This window comes from Magallana gigas, chromosome 2 (genome assembly GCF_963853765.1).
Source record: "Magallana gigas chromosome 2, xbMagGiga1.1, whole genome shotgun sequence".
In the NCBI taxonomy this organism is placed as follows: Eukaryota; Metazoa; Mollusca; class Bivalvia; order Ostreida; family Ostreidae; genus Magallana; species Magallana gigas.
This window is the reverse complement of record NC_088854.1, coordinates 59,041,890-59,058,994: the sequence shown is the minus strand read 5'-3', so window position 1 is coordinate 59,058,994 and position 17,105 is coordinate 59,041,890. Positions and strand designations below refer to the sequence as shown.

Genomic DNA, 17,105 nt, shown 5'->3' with positions numbered 1-17,105 from the left:
CGATTACTGCTCCAACAGGGCCTCCTCCATTAAATATCAATAATAGAATTATTGACAACAGTGCTCAGTAGACAACAAACCATAATATTATATAATACAGACCATAATTAGTTTCATTATAATAATTGAAGACTACCAAACGTCTCTATGATCAGGACATCATGTTCAGAGGAATTACTCACACGTCGAGGCATTCTTGCATCAGATATGATTCAAAGTCAAAGATTCGGTCTCTGAAAAACCATCATCAAAATGACTGTTTCAAAATTAATAACGGTTGATTAAAAACTGGCGTCGGCTCTAGTTTTTTTCACTGATCACTGCTGAACAACAAAAGTCTGTTTTACCATTATAATTAATAGCTTAAAACCTCATATTTAGAAAACTTTAAATAAAGGGCAAGTGATTAAAAAAGAGTTGAATTAGGAGGAGTCGTCAAGAAAAATACATACTCGGCTCCGTTGTCATGGATACTGATCATGCCCCTCATCACGTGACCAGCTGGTACTGTGTAGTCCAGATCTCCGTCGTAACTATTGACCCAGCCACTGTAGAAGCAGTTGTACAGACACATTCCTGTGAAAAAGACAGGTGGAAAGACAGGTGGAATGTCGAATTAAGACTAAAATTTAACTGTTGTTACTCATGCATGTATGTATGCCAGAGTAACATTTTACACTGACATACCTTATATTTCACAGCAATAGAACTTGAAGCGTCTGTCCTCTCTATCGTTGTCATGGTAACTGCTAATCCCATCCAAGGCCTTCCCGAGTGGACACTGGAAAGCCACTGGCTGATCGAACTCGTTCACGTAATCTAAAAGTTGTTTGTAGTTATTGTGATTTTTCTGATTTGAAAACAGAGTTATTAGAGTAAAATATCTAAACTTTTAATGGATGATCTCAATGTCTACTCAAGTTATACGAGTAAAACCTGGGTTGGGGCGGTTTACGCTTTATAATCCGCGAAGCTGCCTATGATAGTATGCACAATCTGACACTGGTGACATTGGATTCTGAATCAAGAGGTCCATGGGTCACATTAGTCAACTGCACAACCATGTATTTGAGCCCAAGTGTATAGACAACTATAGCTATACTTTACTATGTTAAATACAATTTAGTCGATCATTGAAGTGTTCTCTCCAAGTACTAGTTTTTGGTGTAAAAGCAATAGTCAGATGATGAGAGAAAAAGGGAATAAAGAAACATAAAATGAGCATATAGGCTTTATGAATTTACTGAGTTTGCAGGACTAGGCGTGGGGAAGTCATAAGGTTGATTTAAAACCGATACCCAGCCCTCTCCCCTCCCCCCCCCAAAAAAAAATAATCGGGAGAGGGCTACATTATTGCAGCTACGTTATAAGTAGCTAGAGACTGGTGCCCTTGGAGGCCCCAAGGTCACGCCGTACCTGACCAAATACAGTTCTCAGCGAACTCCGTGTACTTGGAGCTCGTAAAATCAAACACCTTGTCCTCTCTGTGGTTGTCATGGTGACTGACTATTCGACTGATGGACTGGTGTTGCGGACAGGTAAAGCTGAAAGGTTTGTCGTATTCATTGACCCATGAACACACTCCCACAACAGACAGAAAGAGGAGAGTAAGAACTGGAAAGATAAGACAACTCTGTAGATAAATCCCCGGGGTACATGTACAGATAATCACGGTGCCAAAGACGTGATAAAGATTTAAATAAGAATAAAGAATAGCATACATATATACTTTGTGTATAGTACTCCTGGCTCGAGCATATACTTACCTGGAAGGTGAGACATTATTCCGCCTGAAGAAGATTGTAAAACTTCCAAGATAACCATTCTTTGTGATACTAGTATCAGTCTTCAATGTCAAAAGAAAGTTTTCCAAATTCAAAAACGCTAATCAGAGCGACAGTGTTACCAGAGAATCAGGTGTCTGAGCGAACGATTTAATTCAAATACGTATATGTTTCAGATGTCACATGTCTGAAGTATTCTACAAGTCAGATATGGTCATAAATTAATACGTTACAAAAGATGTGTGCCTTTAGTATATATCATCAGGTCTCATTGACCCTCTGATATTATTTTTATTATATATAATTTTAATGTAATATATCATTTCTCAAACTTATTCAAAAACAGTTCTTTTTGGTTAAATGCTTTTTACTACTTTTAATTACTACAATTCGTGACTAAGTCTCTGTTTAACTTGTGTCAAGCATTAACAATATCTTTTATTCTATAAATTAGACACGATAAGAAGTTAGGTACATATTAACACCATTCGATGCCACGAGGAATTTTGGATAATTTGCTAACAAACAACTTTTACATAATCACATGACAATCAATTAAGAAAGCCTTTTGATGTCCCCTTTACTCAATTACTGTCAGGATTACGGATTAGCGCTGCTTTTGTTTAGGCCACGCTACATCCCTCCTTTTGGGTATGAGGCCCCCGACAGGGAAATTATTTTGTTTTCTTATTAACTTAAATATTGTAAACCTATCGTGTACCCTACCTTGACCAAGAGGAATTTTTGTATCGAAGCTCAGCGCGTCACTTTTGCTGGACGCTTCCTAAATAAAAGACGTTTTCTTCACATTTGAACTCTTGGTCATATTTTACAGGTAGGCAATATTTTACTTACTTTTTAATTATTTTTGTATTGTACGTTCTTATGATCTCAGGTTTATGTGTTCAATTTTACTTAATTTGTATAACACATCAATATAAGTTTGTACTTTATTTTATGTGATTTTTCTTTGTTCTTGTTGCATGTAAATTAGTCATTTACATAGATCCCATTGTATGCCGTTGAAATGCATAAGTGTACAAAAGTAATTTAGTATCGATTGAAAAATTGTCTTATTTGAAAATCTAAAATTACTTTAGGTAGATTTATCTGAATATTTGAATTACTCTTTTTATTAGTTTTATGCTACACTTTTCCGGAAATTTATGTGTCACATGACCAGTTCTAAATTTAGTCTCGGCTTTGTTTACATGAGTTCGCTTCCGCCCGAATTGAAAATGTCTTGACTTAAGGAAAACATTGTTAATCTGCACAATACATTTGATAACTAAATGGCATAAAGATGTAAGTTGATAATTACGTATTTTTACTGTAATTCGTTTAGGGATTTATTGTTATTGCATACTTTATGATTCTGATTGAGGGTTTTTATGACAATAGACATGTGCAGTGATGCTGTGTGTGTTTTCATTAAGCATTAATGATTTCAATTCTTTTATTTGTTTTAACTTCATAAGTGAAAGTCCAGAATCAAAATCTATTTCATCTTTATTCAAACATATCTTTCGATTCAAATCATGAATTTAAATTGAGTACATGTAGTTTGAAATTATGCAAATAAGACCCTATGTTGTCTGCTCCTTCATAATTTGTGTACCTTGTCATGGCCAAGTGAAGTTCTCTACCATTAAAGTTAATTCTCCCCACTTAAGTTAATCTCCCCATTGGATTATAAACATTTGTACTTTATGTGGTTTTTATACTTTTGTTTATTTTATTGATGTTTGCACATGTAAATCATATGGTTAATTTTACATAATGTGGTCATTGATATTTTATATTATCTGTTGCACTATTTTTATATGTGCAAAGACTCATTGTTTATAATCTTATGATTTATATGTCATAGCACTTTTGCTGGACGCTTCCTAAATAAAAGACGTTTTCTTCACATTTGAACTCTTGGTCATATTTTACAGGTCAACTTTGATTATATATTTAAACCCCAAATTATCATCAGGTCTCATTGACCCTCTGATATTATTTTTATTATATATAATTTTAATGTAATATATCATTTCTCAAACTTATTCAAAAACAGTTCTTTTTGGTTAAATGCTTTTTACTACTTTTAATTACTACAATTCGTGACTAAGTCTCTGTTTAACTTGTGTCAAGCATTAACAATATCTTTTATTCTATAAATTAGACACGATAAGAAGTTAGGTACATATATTAACACCATTCGATGCCACGAGGAATTTTGGATAATTTGCTAACAAACAACTTTTACATAATCACATGACAATCAATTAAGAAAGCCTTTTGATGTCCCCTTTACTCAATTACTGTCAGGATTACGGATTAGCGCTGCTTTTGTTTAGGCCACGCTACATCCCTCCTTTTGGGTATGAGGCCCCCGACAGGGAAATTATTTTGTTTTCTTATTAACTTAAATATTGTAAACCTATCGTTACCCTACCTTGACCAAGAGGAATTTTTGTATCGAAGCTCAGCGCGTCACTTTTGCTGGACGCTTCCTAAATAAAAGACGTTTTCTTCACATTTGAACTCTTGGTCATATTTTACAGGTAGGCAATATTTTACTTACTTTTTAATTATTTTTGTATTGTACGTTCTTATGATCTCAGGTTTATGTGTTCAATTTTACTTAATTTGTATAACACATCAATATAAGTTTGTACTTTATTTTATGTGATTTTTCTTTGTTCTTGTTGCATGTAAATTAGTCATTTACATAGATCCCATTGTATGCCGTTGAAATGCATAAGTGTACAAAAGTAATTTAGTATCGATTGAAAAATTGTCTTATTTGAAAATCTAAAATTACTTTAGGTAGATTTATCTGAATATTTGAATTACTCTTTTTATTAGTTTTATGCTACACTTTTCCGGAAATTTATGTGTCACATGACCAGTTCTAAATTTAGTCTCGGCTTTGTTTACATGAGTTCGCTTCCGCCCGAATTGAAAATGTCTTGACTTAAGGAAAACATTGTTAATCTGCACAATACATTTGATAACTAAATGGCATAAAGATGTAAGTTGATAATTACGTATTTTTACTGTAATTCGTTTAGGGATTTATTGTTATTGCATACTTTATGATTCTGATTGAGGGTTTTTATGACAATAGACATGTGCAGTGATGCTGTGTGTGTTTTCATTAAGCATTAATGATTTCAATTCTTTTATTTGTTTTAACTTCATAAGTGAAAGTCCAGAATCAAAATCTATTTCATCTTTATTCAAACATATCTTTCGATTCAAATCATGAATTTAAATTGAGTACATGTAGTTTGAAATTATGCAAATAAGACCCTATGTTGTCTGCTCCTTCATAATTTGTGTACCTTGTCATGGCCAAGTGAAGTTCTCTACCATTAAAGTTAATTCTCCCCACTTAAGTTAATCTCCCCATTGGATTATAAACATTTGTACTTTATGTGGTTTTTATACTTTTGTTTATTTTATTGATGTTTGCACATGTAAATCATATGGTTAATTTTACATAATGTGGTCATTGATATTTTATATTATCTGTTGCACTATTTTTATATGTGCAAAGACTCATTGTTTATAATCTTATGATTTATATGTCATAGCACTTTTGCTGGACGCTTCCTAAATAAAAGACGTTTTCTTCACATTTGAACTCTTGGTCATATTTTACAGGTCAACTTTGATTATATATTTAAACCCCAAATTCCATGATGACATATATATGGTTTTATTAAGTTATACCGGTACTTCCTGTATTTCTCTGGTGTTATGCTTTCAATTTCTGTGAGTAACAGGCATTTTGTGCTTGTAATTCACCATAATATAATGCCCTTATGTATTATTCATTTTCTCTTTTATATTAAACCATAATTAAACTCGGACATATACACTTTTATATAATTCACGTCTGGGTTTTTTTTTGCCCCCCTCCCCACTCGGCAGAGCCTCGTCCTAGACTGTGAATCTTGTCCCCGAGATGGAATTTCACTATCCCACACTCGTCATAATGAATGATTCTATTAATCCACATTAATATCGACAGATGCCTCATACCACCTTTAATACTATTAAGTTAAAAAATATCAAAGTATTCCAACTTAAAAAAATTGATAGTTTTCTATATCGTTATACACGGCTCTTCTTCTACAGGAGATTAATACAGTCTCAAAGGGCCTGGACGATCCAGCCATCTTAATATTTAGTATTTTAAAAGTGGTTTTATTAAGGTGGAAGGCTACATCGTCACAAACATGTCTGACTTCCGTTCGAAACGCCATTGTGTTCCGGATTGATAACATTATGTCGTGGTACAAAATAGCTATACACCGTTTAATTGAACTCTTCTAACTAAGGAGACGAGATAGGACTGAAATCACCAAAACGCTTAGAAAATATGTCAATTTTCTTCCTGTTTAAAGCTTTTAACTAACATTGATTATCAGCTGTTTTGTACGGAAAACGTGGACTCTAAATAATATACCGTTTCCCTGCTCTGCTGCTATTGGCAATACATTTTTGTCATGTCATCTGCAACAGACGATCATACATATGTGGAGGATTATCGATATAGGTAAGCAGATGTCAAATTTTCATTTAAACTATATATGTATGATGAATATAAAACGAAAGTACCGTAGTACGATCTCTTGAATTGATCCTAACTTCCCAAATTAAAAAAAAAAATTGCAGTAAAAGACCTTCACTGAAACTTTGACATTAAACTAATGTATTTTGATTTAAATAGATACAGCTAGGTAGCAATAGCAGTGGAAGCCCGGATTTGCAAGCAAAATGAGGGAAAGACAGGATTCTGAAAAGGAGCATGTTTTTCATTTCCACACATGCATGTGTATCACTATGGACATCTAATGTATGTATTAATAAGCGTATGGTTGTTGTTTATAATTGCTATTGTATATAAAAAAGTAAAAGGCAATTTATAATATACTGTAATTAACTACTAATATTTTGTTCTGAAGAGTTAAATATATATAATGCATTCATCAATAATATAATTTTTCAGCTTCAAACATTATCATAAGCACTACTTATCTTATATCTACATATTTAGTATAGACTTGTTCCTTTTTTAATTTTTCTTCGTGATTTTTGTTAATTAAAAAATTGATCCCAAGATATTTGAGACCATGTAAAATAAAGAAAGACAACTCTTAAACAGGATCTTTCATACCAAGATTTTTGCAATAATTAAGTATTTCCTTTAATTTTTCAATTTCATTCAATTTCTTTTCTTTATCCCATTCACCAACGAATATTGTTTATATTTTCAGGTTTTTGTGGGATTTTGTTCAGCAGTTTGCCTTAACAGAATTTTTTCATATTTTAGTTTCATATTTATGTGGATTCCAATAAAAATCATACAAACTTCATTCATGATTTTTTTGTTTTTCATTTCTAAACTTAATAACATTTCACTTTCATAAGAATTTTAAAACAGAAATGTTTAAAAATTTGATAAATAAGGGGTTATCTGGAACCAGACTGATATTTTAAAAATTATCTAGAAAATAGTGTATTGTATTTTGAGGTATATTATTGTTGAATACTGTGCCTAGTATTGGTAACAAATGCATGCAACAAAAATCTCCTACACTTATTTGGTGTAGAGATCCACCTTAAAGAATAAAAATATACACGACCCTCTAAAGTATTGTTAACATTTATTGTTCACACGAAGATTCATCTTCGCTAGCCAAGGGTTAGTTTAAACAATATTTTTATTGATAATTTACAATAGCAGGTACATGTATTTGGCATAAAGTACAATAAGATTAGGAAACAAGCCAAAAGGCTTATACAAATCCCTCTCTTAGATAAGAAAAAATATGAGAGGTGCAAATTACATGTATGTATGATTAAATAAAGAATATGAGAGCTTATATAAAAGAGGAGATAAAGACATCCAATATATGTATCAATCAAGACTAGACATTTTGACATATGCATGAGTTTGAGAGTTGGAATTACAAGTGCATTTATTTTTAAACTAGTGAGCTAAGGGTTACTAGTAACTTTATGATCCACTTCTCTCCCTTGGCTATGGCTATAGCAAAGATGACGTTATGTTTATATCACTAATACAGACAGACATAAAATCAAAATAAAGCAGATTTTAGACAATCAATGACGTCCACTCGTGTTGTTTGCTGATCTTTTCCCGATCGTATCCCCACCTGGATTCCTGAAAAAAAAAATTGAATACTGGGTTAGGCAATAATTGACGGTAATGGTATTCATATGCCCTCGTGTAATTCATGTCGTCCAGAGGCGAGCCATAGGGCATCAGGGCTCTCTAGAGACGTGTGATCAGGCTCGAATCCCGTGTTTATACAAATTTTTACGTTAAAATCTAAGTAGTTACGAAGGATAGGGTAAGAAGAATGACCAGTTATCTTTATTGTTATCAGCCTGAACTCCTATTTTAGCCGACAATGTTACGAACAATCAATGAAATATACTTACGAGCATTGCTGCATAAGACAGACCTCAAAATCGAAAATTCTGTCCCTGGAAAGAAAAATTAAATAATTTGTAACTTATACAGGCATAAACCACAATTCTATTTACCGCTTATCAGTACTTTGCTAAAGAACATACTCGGACCCGTTGTCATGGATACTGATCATGCCCCTCATCACGTGACCAGCTGGTACTGTGTAGTCCAGATCTCCGTCGTAACTATTGACCCAGCCACTGTAGAAGCAGTTGTACAGACACATTCCTGTAATGTGAACGACATAAACAGTCAATTACGTAATAGATTTACTGTTGGAAATTAGATATGTTGATTGTCTCTGATTAAAACCTGGTTTTTCACAACAGTAGAAACGGAAGCGTCTGTCCTCTGATCCGTTGTCATGGTAACTACCGACGCCATCCATAACGCCACCATTCGGGCACTGGTAAGCGACTGGTTGGTCAAAATTATTCGCGTACTCTACCAAAAAAAAAATAATCCGAATAAGTTACAATTCACACAGATTGAACCTATCGCTTTTAATAAAATTTTGAATCATGTTTAATTTATTTAGCTTAACGAGGCTGGTGTAACGAAGAATATTGACCCGGGTTGAAAATTGACCCGGGGGTCACTTTTCAACGTTGAATATTGACCTGGGGGGTCATTTTTCAACGTTGAAAATTGAGACCAAAAATCGTGAAATTTATACCCGGGGTCATTTTTCAACGGTATGAGAAAGATTTTTCTAAACTCTGAAGACATCGACACGTTGAAAATTGATCCTGTTGAGAATTGACCCCAACCTCAGAGTTTTGATCTGAACTGGAACTTACTCTACACAGTTTAAATGTACAATCATGCACATATTTGAAAGTTTTAGTTTTAAAATGTTCATACTGTCCGATACATAATTATGCGGACGGGCTAATTTCTTTTAGGTTGATAGGTCCAATTAATCATTTAATTTTGAGACTGAAAATATGATATGAAAATATTTGTCGCAGGGTATTGTATGAATAAATAACGCTGGTACTGATTTCAGCTACATGTATTCACTGGTTCTTTATTTCGAGGATTGTATATTATCAAATAAAACCTATAAGTACAAACACACTCACACTCACAATTCATACGCAACATCGCACGGTAATTTAAAATATTTGAATAAAATGAATTAAAAGTAATTTACAATTAATATATTTCAATTACAAGGTAAACGGAAGCTTACCAGGTATCCAGAACTATGAGTTAACAAAATATATAAAATATCTTGTACAGGTAAGGTAAAGATACACTTCACTGTGTCTACCATGAAGGTAAAAGTCGTGGGGGTTGGGGAATTGGCGGGATTTTTGCTATTGGTCAGCTGTAATATAGTAGTAAAGAATAAATACGTGGTCAACATACACCTGTAAACAAAATCCTCACGTGACTAACCCAAAACTCATTCATACGTTCACTCATTCATCTCTCATACACGCTCCATTGGCAATGCGCGCCAAATATAAATATGCAAAATATGAAACTTTTATATGACAACTGCGACATATTATTACTATACTATGTAAATAACGCTAAGAAAATGACAGTTTGCTTCGGAATGGAACAGGCGAGTAGGGCTAGAATACTTTTTGACATAGATGACATGGTTTTCTTTCCCTCATGTGACAGAATTTTAAGTTTCAACTTGTCATAATCTCTGATAAATATATCTAACAAATGTATTGCCCGTTATTGTCACTTTTAAGGTAATTCAACAGAGCTCTATTCGACAAGCACCTGGCGTTGTATTTTGTAATAATTGAAAATATAACCTCTATACTGTTTGATTGGGTAAAGGGTATATATATTTATATCAAGACAAAAGGATATAATGTCCGATACCTATGCTTAATTTGGAGAAGTCAGCATCCCTGACAAAAAAATAAATGAATGGTTGTCATATTTTTATCTTTTTTTATGTATACTGTATTATACATATATACTTAACAATAATTTTTCATAAACTTGTCGGATTACCTTTATTGAAGCACCATCCAATTTTCTGCATATGCAGAGTCATAGTTCTTTTTAAATAATGCAATTTATTTAGAACTATCATTTTGAGTTTTCAATTCCATTAATTACAAAATGTACCAGTAAATTAAAACAAAGGCAACTGAGGTAATATATTTCCTCAAAATTAAAAACATATAGCATACAGCAAAAATGTTATCAATTTTTTGTAAAAAGTAGGATGGTTGATCTAATTATATTAATGGTATACATGAAAAGGCATGCAAAAAGTTGAATATATTAAGATTACTCAAGCATACAATTGATAGATAAACACTTGTTAAAATTCGGCTTTTATCAGACCTAGACTGGAATATGGTGATGTTGTTTGGAGCAGCTGTATCAAGGAAAATCCGATTTGCTTAAACATGTACAGATTGAAGGAACCAGGACAGTGACAGGGATCAGAGTTAATTCTTCTAAAATCATTTTATATTGTGAGCTGAATTTGGAAACCTTACAATCTCGAAGGGATAAACATAAACTAATTATATTCTCTAAGATTATAAATGGTTTAGCACTACAAGATATGTTAGATTGAATTCAATCATATTTTCTAACTGAACAGTTAAGGCAATAGAAAATATTATTTTACGTCATTTAAGGAATAAAGCTAGTAAAGCTTACTTTAAGGATTTTTTTAACTGATGGGAGTCGATGTTTATAGTGTAGGTCTGAATCTGAAGGAAAAGTGATTTTTCCCCCCTGGATATCCAAGATATACTCAACAAAGAAACGAACTTTTTAAACAACTTATTGACATTAGTGTACTTTTTATATGAAATATATAGTATATGGTAGTTCTGATTTTTCATATAGATAAAATTGTAAAAAATTTTCCCATGTTTATATTTATATTAGAGCTCCAAAGCGTTTTTTATTCTCTTAGGTTACACGGTTTAAACCTATTTAAGTATTATACATGTATATTTACTTAATATATAGTCCCCTTTTATTTACTGTTCTTTTCAAATGGGCTGGATCATGAAAATGTCATTCTTATGTTTGTATCCCTGCAGGTATAAATGAAGGTGATAGGTTTGTTAATGTAGGTGTGAGTCAACATGTTTACCAACAATATGTCATACAATCATACATGATAAATATTCAGATAATTATTTAATATTCAAGTATCACCTGTCTTATATGCACATAATATCAATAATATTCTATAAACTTGTAATACTATATTCTTATGACTATAGATAATTTCTTCTTGACTTTGTATATTTGAAAGGGTTTACATAGGCTATGACTCTTATCCAATCCATTCAATAATTTGAACATTCCGTTCAATAAAACACGTTTAAATTGAATTAATAATGTAGGTGGCTGTGATAGGAAGGTCAACCATCTACTCCAACGCTGCTGTATGATCTTCTTCTACATATTTCTATTCAAAAAATGGAATTTACCTATTTATCGACGAAAACAATTACTGTTAGTATTTATGATAAATTTTTGTAATCAGAGCAATTTAGAAACTATTAAAGCAAAATTATTTTATTGTCATCCTGTACAAAAATTAGGTTGCTAACTTGCTACAAATTTCATGAAGCAGAATTGTTTATGGCTAAAAAAAAATCAGCGATTTAATGATATTTAGTTACCCTAGTAACTACGTAACAAATAGAATTAAAAAAAAAAGGCTTTCAATATATAGTTACTACAGCATTATTCACGAAAGAGTACATGTTAGCATATCATCATTTTGTACACTGTTATTGGCTAGATAGGTGTGAATACAAAATTCAGAAAATCAGTTTTAAAAAACTGAGTGGGTGCGAGCACAAAAATCTCAATATGACATACTCTAAATTTTGTATTTGCACACACCCAGAAAATATACAATGAACAATATCAAAGTTTCAATTTACTGGGTGAACGTAAAACCAAAATTAAACAATATGATGTATTGTAATTTTAAAATATTTACATTTGTACACTTCTCCAGCGAATTTAAAAAAAATGAGTTTAACTGCATTGAATATTTTAACGTGTAATTATGTATATGTCAAGGGGTAGCTGATATATGATATCCTTGGCTACATTTGGGAACAATTAAGAACTCCAAGGCTTTTTGTGGAAATGACGCTGAATATTTATTGTTGTATTTGTATATCGAATAAATGGTTTCCACAAGTACAGCTAGGTGATCTATAATCATATACAATTATGATATTACTAAAACACTCTCATTCTCTACATTCACTCATTAAATTCATGTTTAGTTAAATAATATTTAAATTACACATATTTGATTAATAACTCACCAAGTATAACAGCAATATGAACTAAGATAATAGTCGGGTTGACAAGCTATGAAGCTTAATAATTCAACCGTCTGTCTTGGGTGGCGTCGTGATATTAAATCAAAGTTCGTGCTAAAAATTCGATAATGCAAACGGACATGCGCACTCACTCACTTAAACCCGAAAAACCAGTCTAACACACTCATTCATTCACTGATCAGCCCGCCAAACGTAACCACGTGACCTCTCGTACTACTATCATACTATGAATGATTGTATGAATGAATTAAGCGGTGTGAATGTAAACAAATGAAGAATGGGAAATGAAAACATGAAATGTTGAAATAAGTGAACGCAAATATGAATACCAATTAACTAAAATAATTCATCCTGTGACATATGCAAATATTCTTAAAAAACGTATATTTTTTAAAGAAATATATAGATATCACACAAAACAGCAATTATACGCGAAAAGTTTATTATGAATAAAATAGTCATTACATATTTAAAGGGATAATATGTAAATTAAAAAATATTCATTTATAAAGTTTCATTTTAAACCCCCCCCCCCCCTTGAAACATATAAATATAAAGAATAAATATGTATAAACTGATAATTTTTAATTAAATAAAATCAAGTAATGATATTGATTCCCTATTTTGTGCTTCTTTGCTGTTGAATTTTGAACCGGTTTCATGATCAAAATTCCACGATGCGGGTCAATTTTCAACGAATTAGGGTCTTTATTCAACACCTTTCGTCTCATTATTCAACGTGGAAAAATGACCCCCGGGTCAATTTTCAACCCGGGTCAAAATTCTTCGTTACACCGGGTCTAATTTGTTCTGCCCTAAATTTTTGAATGAAATTTTTTACATGAATTTCTACTGATATAATTTTTATTTTAAGATTAAAAAGTAAGACATTTACCACACCGTTTGTTTAAGGGGTCATCTCAAAGTTTGTTAATTTTTAACATAGGACCCTATGGGATTTTGCTTAAAATGTATCAATTTTGCACATTTTTTTTACATTTTTAAAAAACTTCTGCCTTAGGGATTTCTTTTTTTTTTTTGTTCTACATATTGAAGTTATTGCCAAAAGGCATCAAATGGTCAAATTAAAAAAAACCTTTTACCTCCTGGTTTGTTCCAGGGGTCTTATCAAAGTTGTTTTTTGTATGCCTAATTTCCCAGATTTGTCAAGTAATGGTTATTTTTTATTTGACAAAGGCGGTAATGGTGATCTCTATAGTAATATTAAAACATTCAGATATGTTTTAGTAATAAATAAATATATAACATCACATATTAAGGGTCATTAATATAAAATACATGGTAACTGTCTTAAAATATATGAATTAAGCTATATTTAGTGAGTTAAGAAAACGGATCTGCAGTTCATAAGACCGATACTTAAATGACTGAGCTATGATGATTGACAAATAATTGGAATGGTTCAAACAGTTTAACAAAACACTTGAATCGCTATCTTATGTCGTTGTGTCTTTAAAATATAAGTCTTGAAGTAGTGAGACACCTTAATACATGTGTTGCACATATACATGAATGTAAAGTTCATTTAATTGGACTGTAATCAAAATTTTGAAAATTCCTTTGGTGGAGCATTTTTGGGAGTTGGTTTTAATCAACTCTCCTATGCACTTACTCGGGCAAAGCAAAAGTGAAACAGTGTTTGGACCTAAGCACAAATCATCACCGCTGACGTCAGAAGACTTAGTTCTTGAATATAATCGATAAATTGGATGCTATGTATTCTGAAGCATTGTTTTTTTTTTTTTTTTTTAAAAACTTATTTATTAATACCATGCAAAAAAGTAAGATTTTAAATTGTACAAACAGTTTAGATATTTTTAAAAGTCGTATGTATTTCTACGCTAGAGTTCAATGTTGTCTCGTTCAACCAGACGCTTGGCTGTCTCCGTTAATATCCGACAAAACAGAGTTTCTCTTGCTTGTCGGAGATAAACGGAGACAGCCGAGCGTTTGGTTGAACAAGACAAGAGTTCAATCTTGCCTGGATCCATACAATTTCTCAGAAATATTTCGATTACTTATACTTCTTGCTATGCAAAATCACATATCGTTGATTCTGAATAAATGATAATCGATAAAATCAACTCCGGTCAGTACTTCAGTACTTTGATTATTTAATAACACCTTCAAAATGATATCATGGTTACATGTAGGTGTATCAGACCATTCATTTATTATATAGATACAAAATGTGGTCTTTATACATAGAACACCTTATGTCTGTTTACCCTTAGGGATGAGATGAATGTTACTGTCCATAATTACCGGTATTTTCTAATTTGATTAAATTACCGTCAAACATTTTCGAGTAACGAAGCATACCTGACCAGAAACAACTTTCCGTTCCTTCAGTGTATTTAGTGCACTGGAAGTCGAACTTGCGATCCTCTGGCCCGTTGTCATGGTGACTTACCACCCGGTTGATTGACTGATGTGAGGGGCACGTGAATGTGAAAGGTTTGTCATAGTCATTGACCCAGGACTCCACCCCAAGGAACAGGGATAAGGCGACGACAACTGTATAAAGAGGCGATGGATTTACACGCGTCATAATTATGGTCACTGTCCACAATGAGTGAGAGACTTACCTCTGACTTCCAGCATGGTCGTGTCTACTGATAACGGCGATAGGGTGTTTTTTCTTAAATACTGTGTACAACTTTAGGGCAAATAGAAGACATTATCATTTGAACTTATGACATAAATATGGCCGAATAAACCCAGTAATGGAACAAGAACAGAGTAATCTTGACCCCCACACACCCACACTCAAAGACTACTAGATATAAGTAGGATAAAAGATAAAAAGACTATGGAGCAAATGAATTTTATTTCCAAAAAGCATCATTTTCCAATAACTGTTTCTCCAGGATTTCCCCTGTAAAAACCCAAAAGGTGGTGTATTAATGCATAAAACAAGGCCATATTACCGTATATCAATATATGACTCTAAGCTTGAACTTACGTATCCAAGCACTGCTGCATACGACAGACATCAAAATCAAATACTCTGTCCCTACAAAACATGTATACAAAAGTTTCTGTAGGCTGCCTTCATGTCAGTTAAACCAATTACAGCCTCGTTCTGGACATACATACTCGTGATGGTTGTCATGGACGCTTGTCCAGCCTCGCATCACGTGACCGTCTGGTACTGTATAGTCCAAGTCGCCATCGTATTGGTTGACCAGCCCAGAGTAGTAGCAATTGAAGAGACAATTCCCTAACGTGAAGGGAAAATGTTTAAAACAAACACATATTGAAATAGTGATTCTTTGAACATTAATGCAAAACAAGGCTAATCAATGAATTTTGAGTTCTTATGTCAACCGAACTGGCAGAATGCAATTTAGAGTTTTAAAAATCAAAAGAAATAATAGATAAAGGGTCTTGCTTCAGGGATAATCATAAATTTAAGAGATATACTACAGCAGGTTCATTTCACAGAAAGATGCGAGGCTTTAGTTTTAAGCTTGAATATTGGCAGAGCATTTTTAGAACGTTAAACGTTGACAATAACAAATAATTTTCAATGCTGTTGACATCTATAAGTTCTAGAACCTGGACTTTCACAGCAGTAGAATCTGAAGCGTCTATCCTCTTTGTGGTTGTCATGGTAACTGCTGACCCCGTTTAACACACCTCCGTGAGGGCATTGAAATATTACAGGTTGGTCAAAGTCATTCACGTACTCTAAACAAAGAGCATAAATACCAAAATCTTATTGCCTGTTCCATCAAAGATTAAACTGTTGACATATACAGCTGATACTGACGGATATACCTGTCCAATAGCAGCTATCAAATTTTGAATCCTCATAGTTACTACACGTAAAATCGAACACTCGGTCCTCTCTGTGGTTGTCATGGTGACTGACTACCCGCTGAATGGATTGGTGTTGAGGACAAGTGAAAGTGAAAGGGTGGTCGTAATCATTGACCCATGAATGCACGCACACCAGCAGGTGAAGGAGAGCTGTAATTGGAGGACTTGATACTAATGATTCTATCGGTACTTCTACAGAACTGTTACGTACTAAGATATAAGGAAATATGCAATAACCCCGGAATATGTCGAAATTTTACTTTACTGAAACAAACGAAAATACCTGCGAACAACAGCATGTCTCCGAACAGTTAGGAGCTTGTTAATCTGATAAGAAGTATTACACTTTGAACAGATATAGAATTATCTAAACCTGTCACGAGAACGTTAAAATTGTCAAGTGTGATTTTTATACATATAATACACCTGCATTTTAGTATTTCTATAACAAGATTTCAAGTGTACAGTGCAGTAAAGGTAGCCAAAACATTTCGTAACAATCATTGAAATATTTCAATATTGTTTTATTGCAGAAAGTACAGGAAGCAACAAGGGAACGGAACTAAGAAAGCTAGGAAACTACACTGTATTGGTAAATATGTAACAGTATTTAACGCAACAGCCTCGTTTTGACACGACGTGGGCAGATGACAAGCCGAACAC

The 17,105-nt window shown here is 32.9% G+C and overlaps 3 protein-coding genes and 1 long non-coding RNA gene across 5 annotated transcripts; 1 reads left to right on the top strand and 3 right to left on the bottom strand.

The window, feature by feature from the left end:
- Positions 1–688: 688 nt before the first annotated feature.
- On the bottom strand, positions 689–2,037 carry LOC136272592 (hemagglutinin/amebocyte aggregation factor-like). Its single transcript, XM_066074340.1, has 3 exons — positions 1,767–2,037; positions 1,417–1,614; positions 689–819 (listed from the first exon to the last, which is right to left on the bottom strand). The coding sequence occupies exons 1-3, from the start codon at positions 1,822–1,824 to the stop codon at positions 689–691; spliced, it is 387 nt and encodes a 128-aa protein (XP_065930412.1). The 5' UTR covers positions 1,825–2,037.
- Positions 2,038–5,980: 3,943 nt separating this feature from the next.
- Positions 5,981–7,159, top strand: LOC136273209 (uncharacterized). Its single transcript, XR_010711429.1, has 3 exons — positions 5,981–6,339; positions 6,514–6,639; positions 7,061–7,159. It is a non-coding gene; the product is annotated as an uncharacterized lncRNA (long non-coding RNA).
- A 640-nt stretch (positions 7,160–7,799) lies between these two features.
- Positions 7,800–15,347, bottom strand: LOC105345005 (dermatopontin). 2 transcript variants are annotated; one of them, XM_011452968.4, is made up of 6 exons: positions 15,206–15,347; positions 14,940–15,134; positions 8,596–8,727; positions 8,388–8,511; positions 8,253–8,297; positions 7,800–7,971 (listed from the first exon to the last, which is right to left on the bottom strand). In XM_011452968.4, exons 1-6 carry the CDS (start codon positions 15,219–15,221, stop codon positions 7,911–7,913), a joined length of 573 nt encoding a protein of 190 aa, XP_011451270.2. In that variant the 5' UTR covers positions 15,222–15,347; the 3' UTR covers positions 7,800–7,910. The 2 variants fall into 2 exon arrangements, with proteins under 2 accessions (XP_011451270.2, XP_065933600.1); XM_066077528.1 differs by lacking the exon at positions 15,206–15,347 and having other exon boundaries at positions 14,940–15,199.
- An 81-nt stretch (positions 15,348–15,428) lies between these two features.
- LOC105345010 (hemagglutinin/amebocyte aggregation factor) lies at positions 15,429–16,853 on the bottom strand. Its single transcript, XM_011452973.4, has 6 exons — positions 16,726–16,853; positions 16,401–16,592; positions 16,179–16,310; positions 15,717–15,840; positions 15,583–15,633; positions 15,429–15,495 (listed from the first exon to the last, which is right to left on the bottom strand). The coding sequence occupies exons 1-6, from the start codon at positions 16,739–16,741 to the stop codon at positions 15,462–15,464; spliced, it is 549 nt and encodes a 182-aa protein (XP_011451275.3). The 5' UTR covers positions 16,742–16,853; the 3' UTR covers positions 15,429–15,461.
- Positions 16,854–17,105: the final 252 nt, after the last annotated feature.

Bases quoted from the DNA above. Each gene is read 5' to 3' on its own strand.
- LOC136272592 (XM_066074340.1), bottom strand. From the start codon at position 1,824: ATGGTTATCTTGGAAGTTTTACAATCTTCTTCAGGCGGAATAATGTCT. The intron at 1,615-1,766 runs GTAAGTATATGC...TTATCTTTCCAG, and splicing joins AATAATGTCTCACCTTCCAG to TTCTTACTCTCCTCTTTCTG. The intron at 820-1,416 runs GTACGGCGTGAC...AACAACTTTTAG, and splicing joins TGAGAACTGTATTTGGTCAG to ATTACGTGAACGAGTTCGAT.
- LOC105345005 (XM_066077528.1), bottom strand. From the start codon at position 15,168: ATGACGCGTGTAAATCCATCGCCTCTTTATACAGTTGTCGTCGCCTTA. The intron at 8,512-8,595 runs GTTTTAATCAGA...TTCACATTACAG, and splicing joins CTACTGTTGTGAAAAACCAG to GAATGTGTCTGTACAACTGC. The intron at 8,298-8,387 runs GTATGTTCTTTA...TTTTCTTTCCAG, and splicing joins ATCCATGACAACGGGTCCGA to GGACAGAATTTTCGATTTTG.
- LOC105345010 (XM_011452973.4), bottom strand. The intron at 15,841-16,178 runs GTTCTAGAACTT...CCTTCACGTTAG, and splicing joins CTACTGCTGTGAAAGTCCAG to GGAATTGTCTCTTCAATTGC. The intron at 15,634-15,716 runs GTATGTATGTCC...CATGTTTTGTAG, and splicing joins GTCCATGACAACCATCACGA to GGACAGAGTATTTGATTTTG.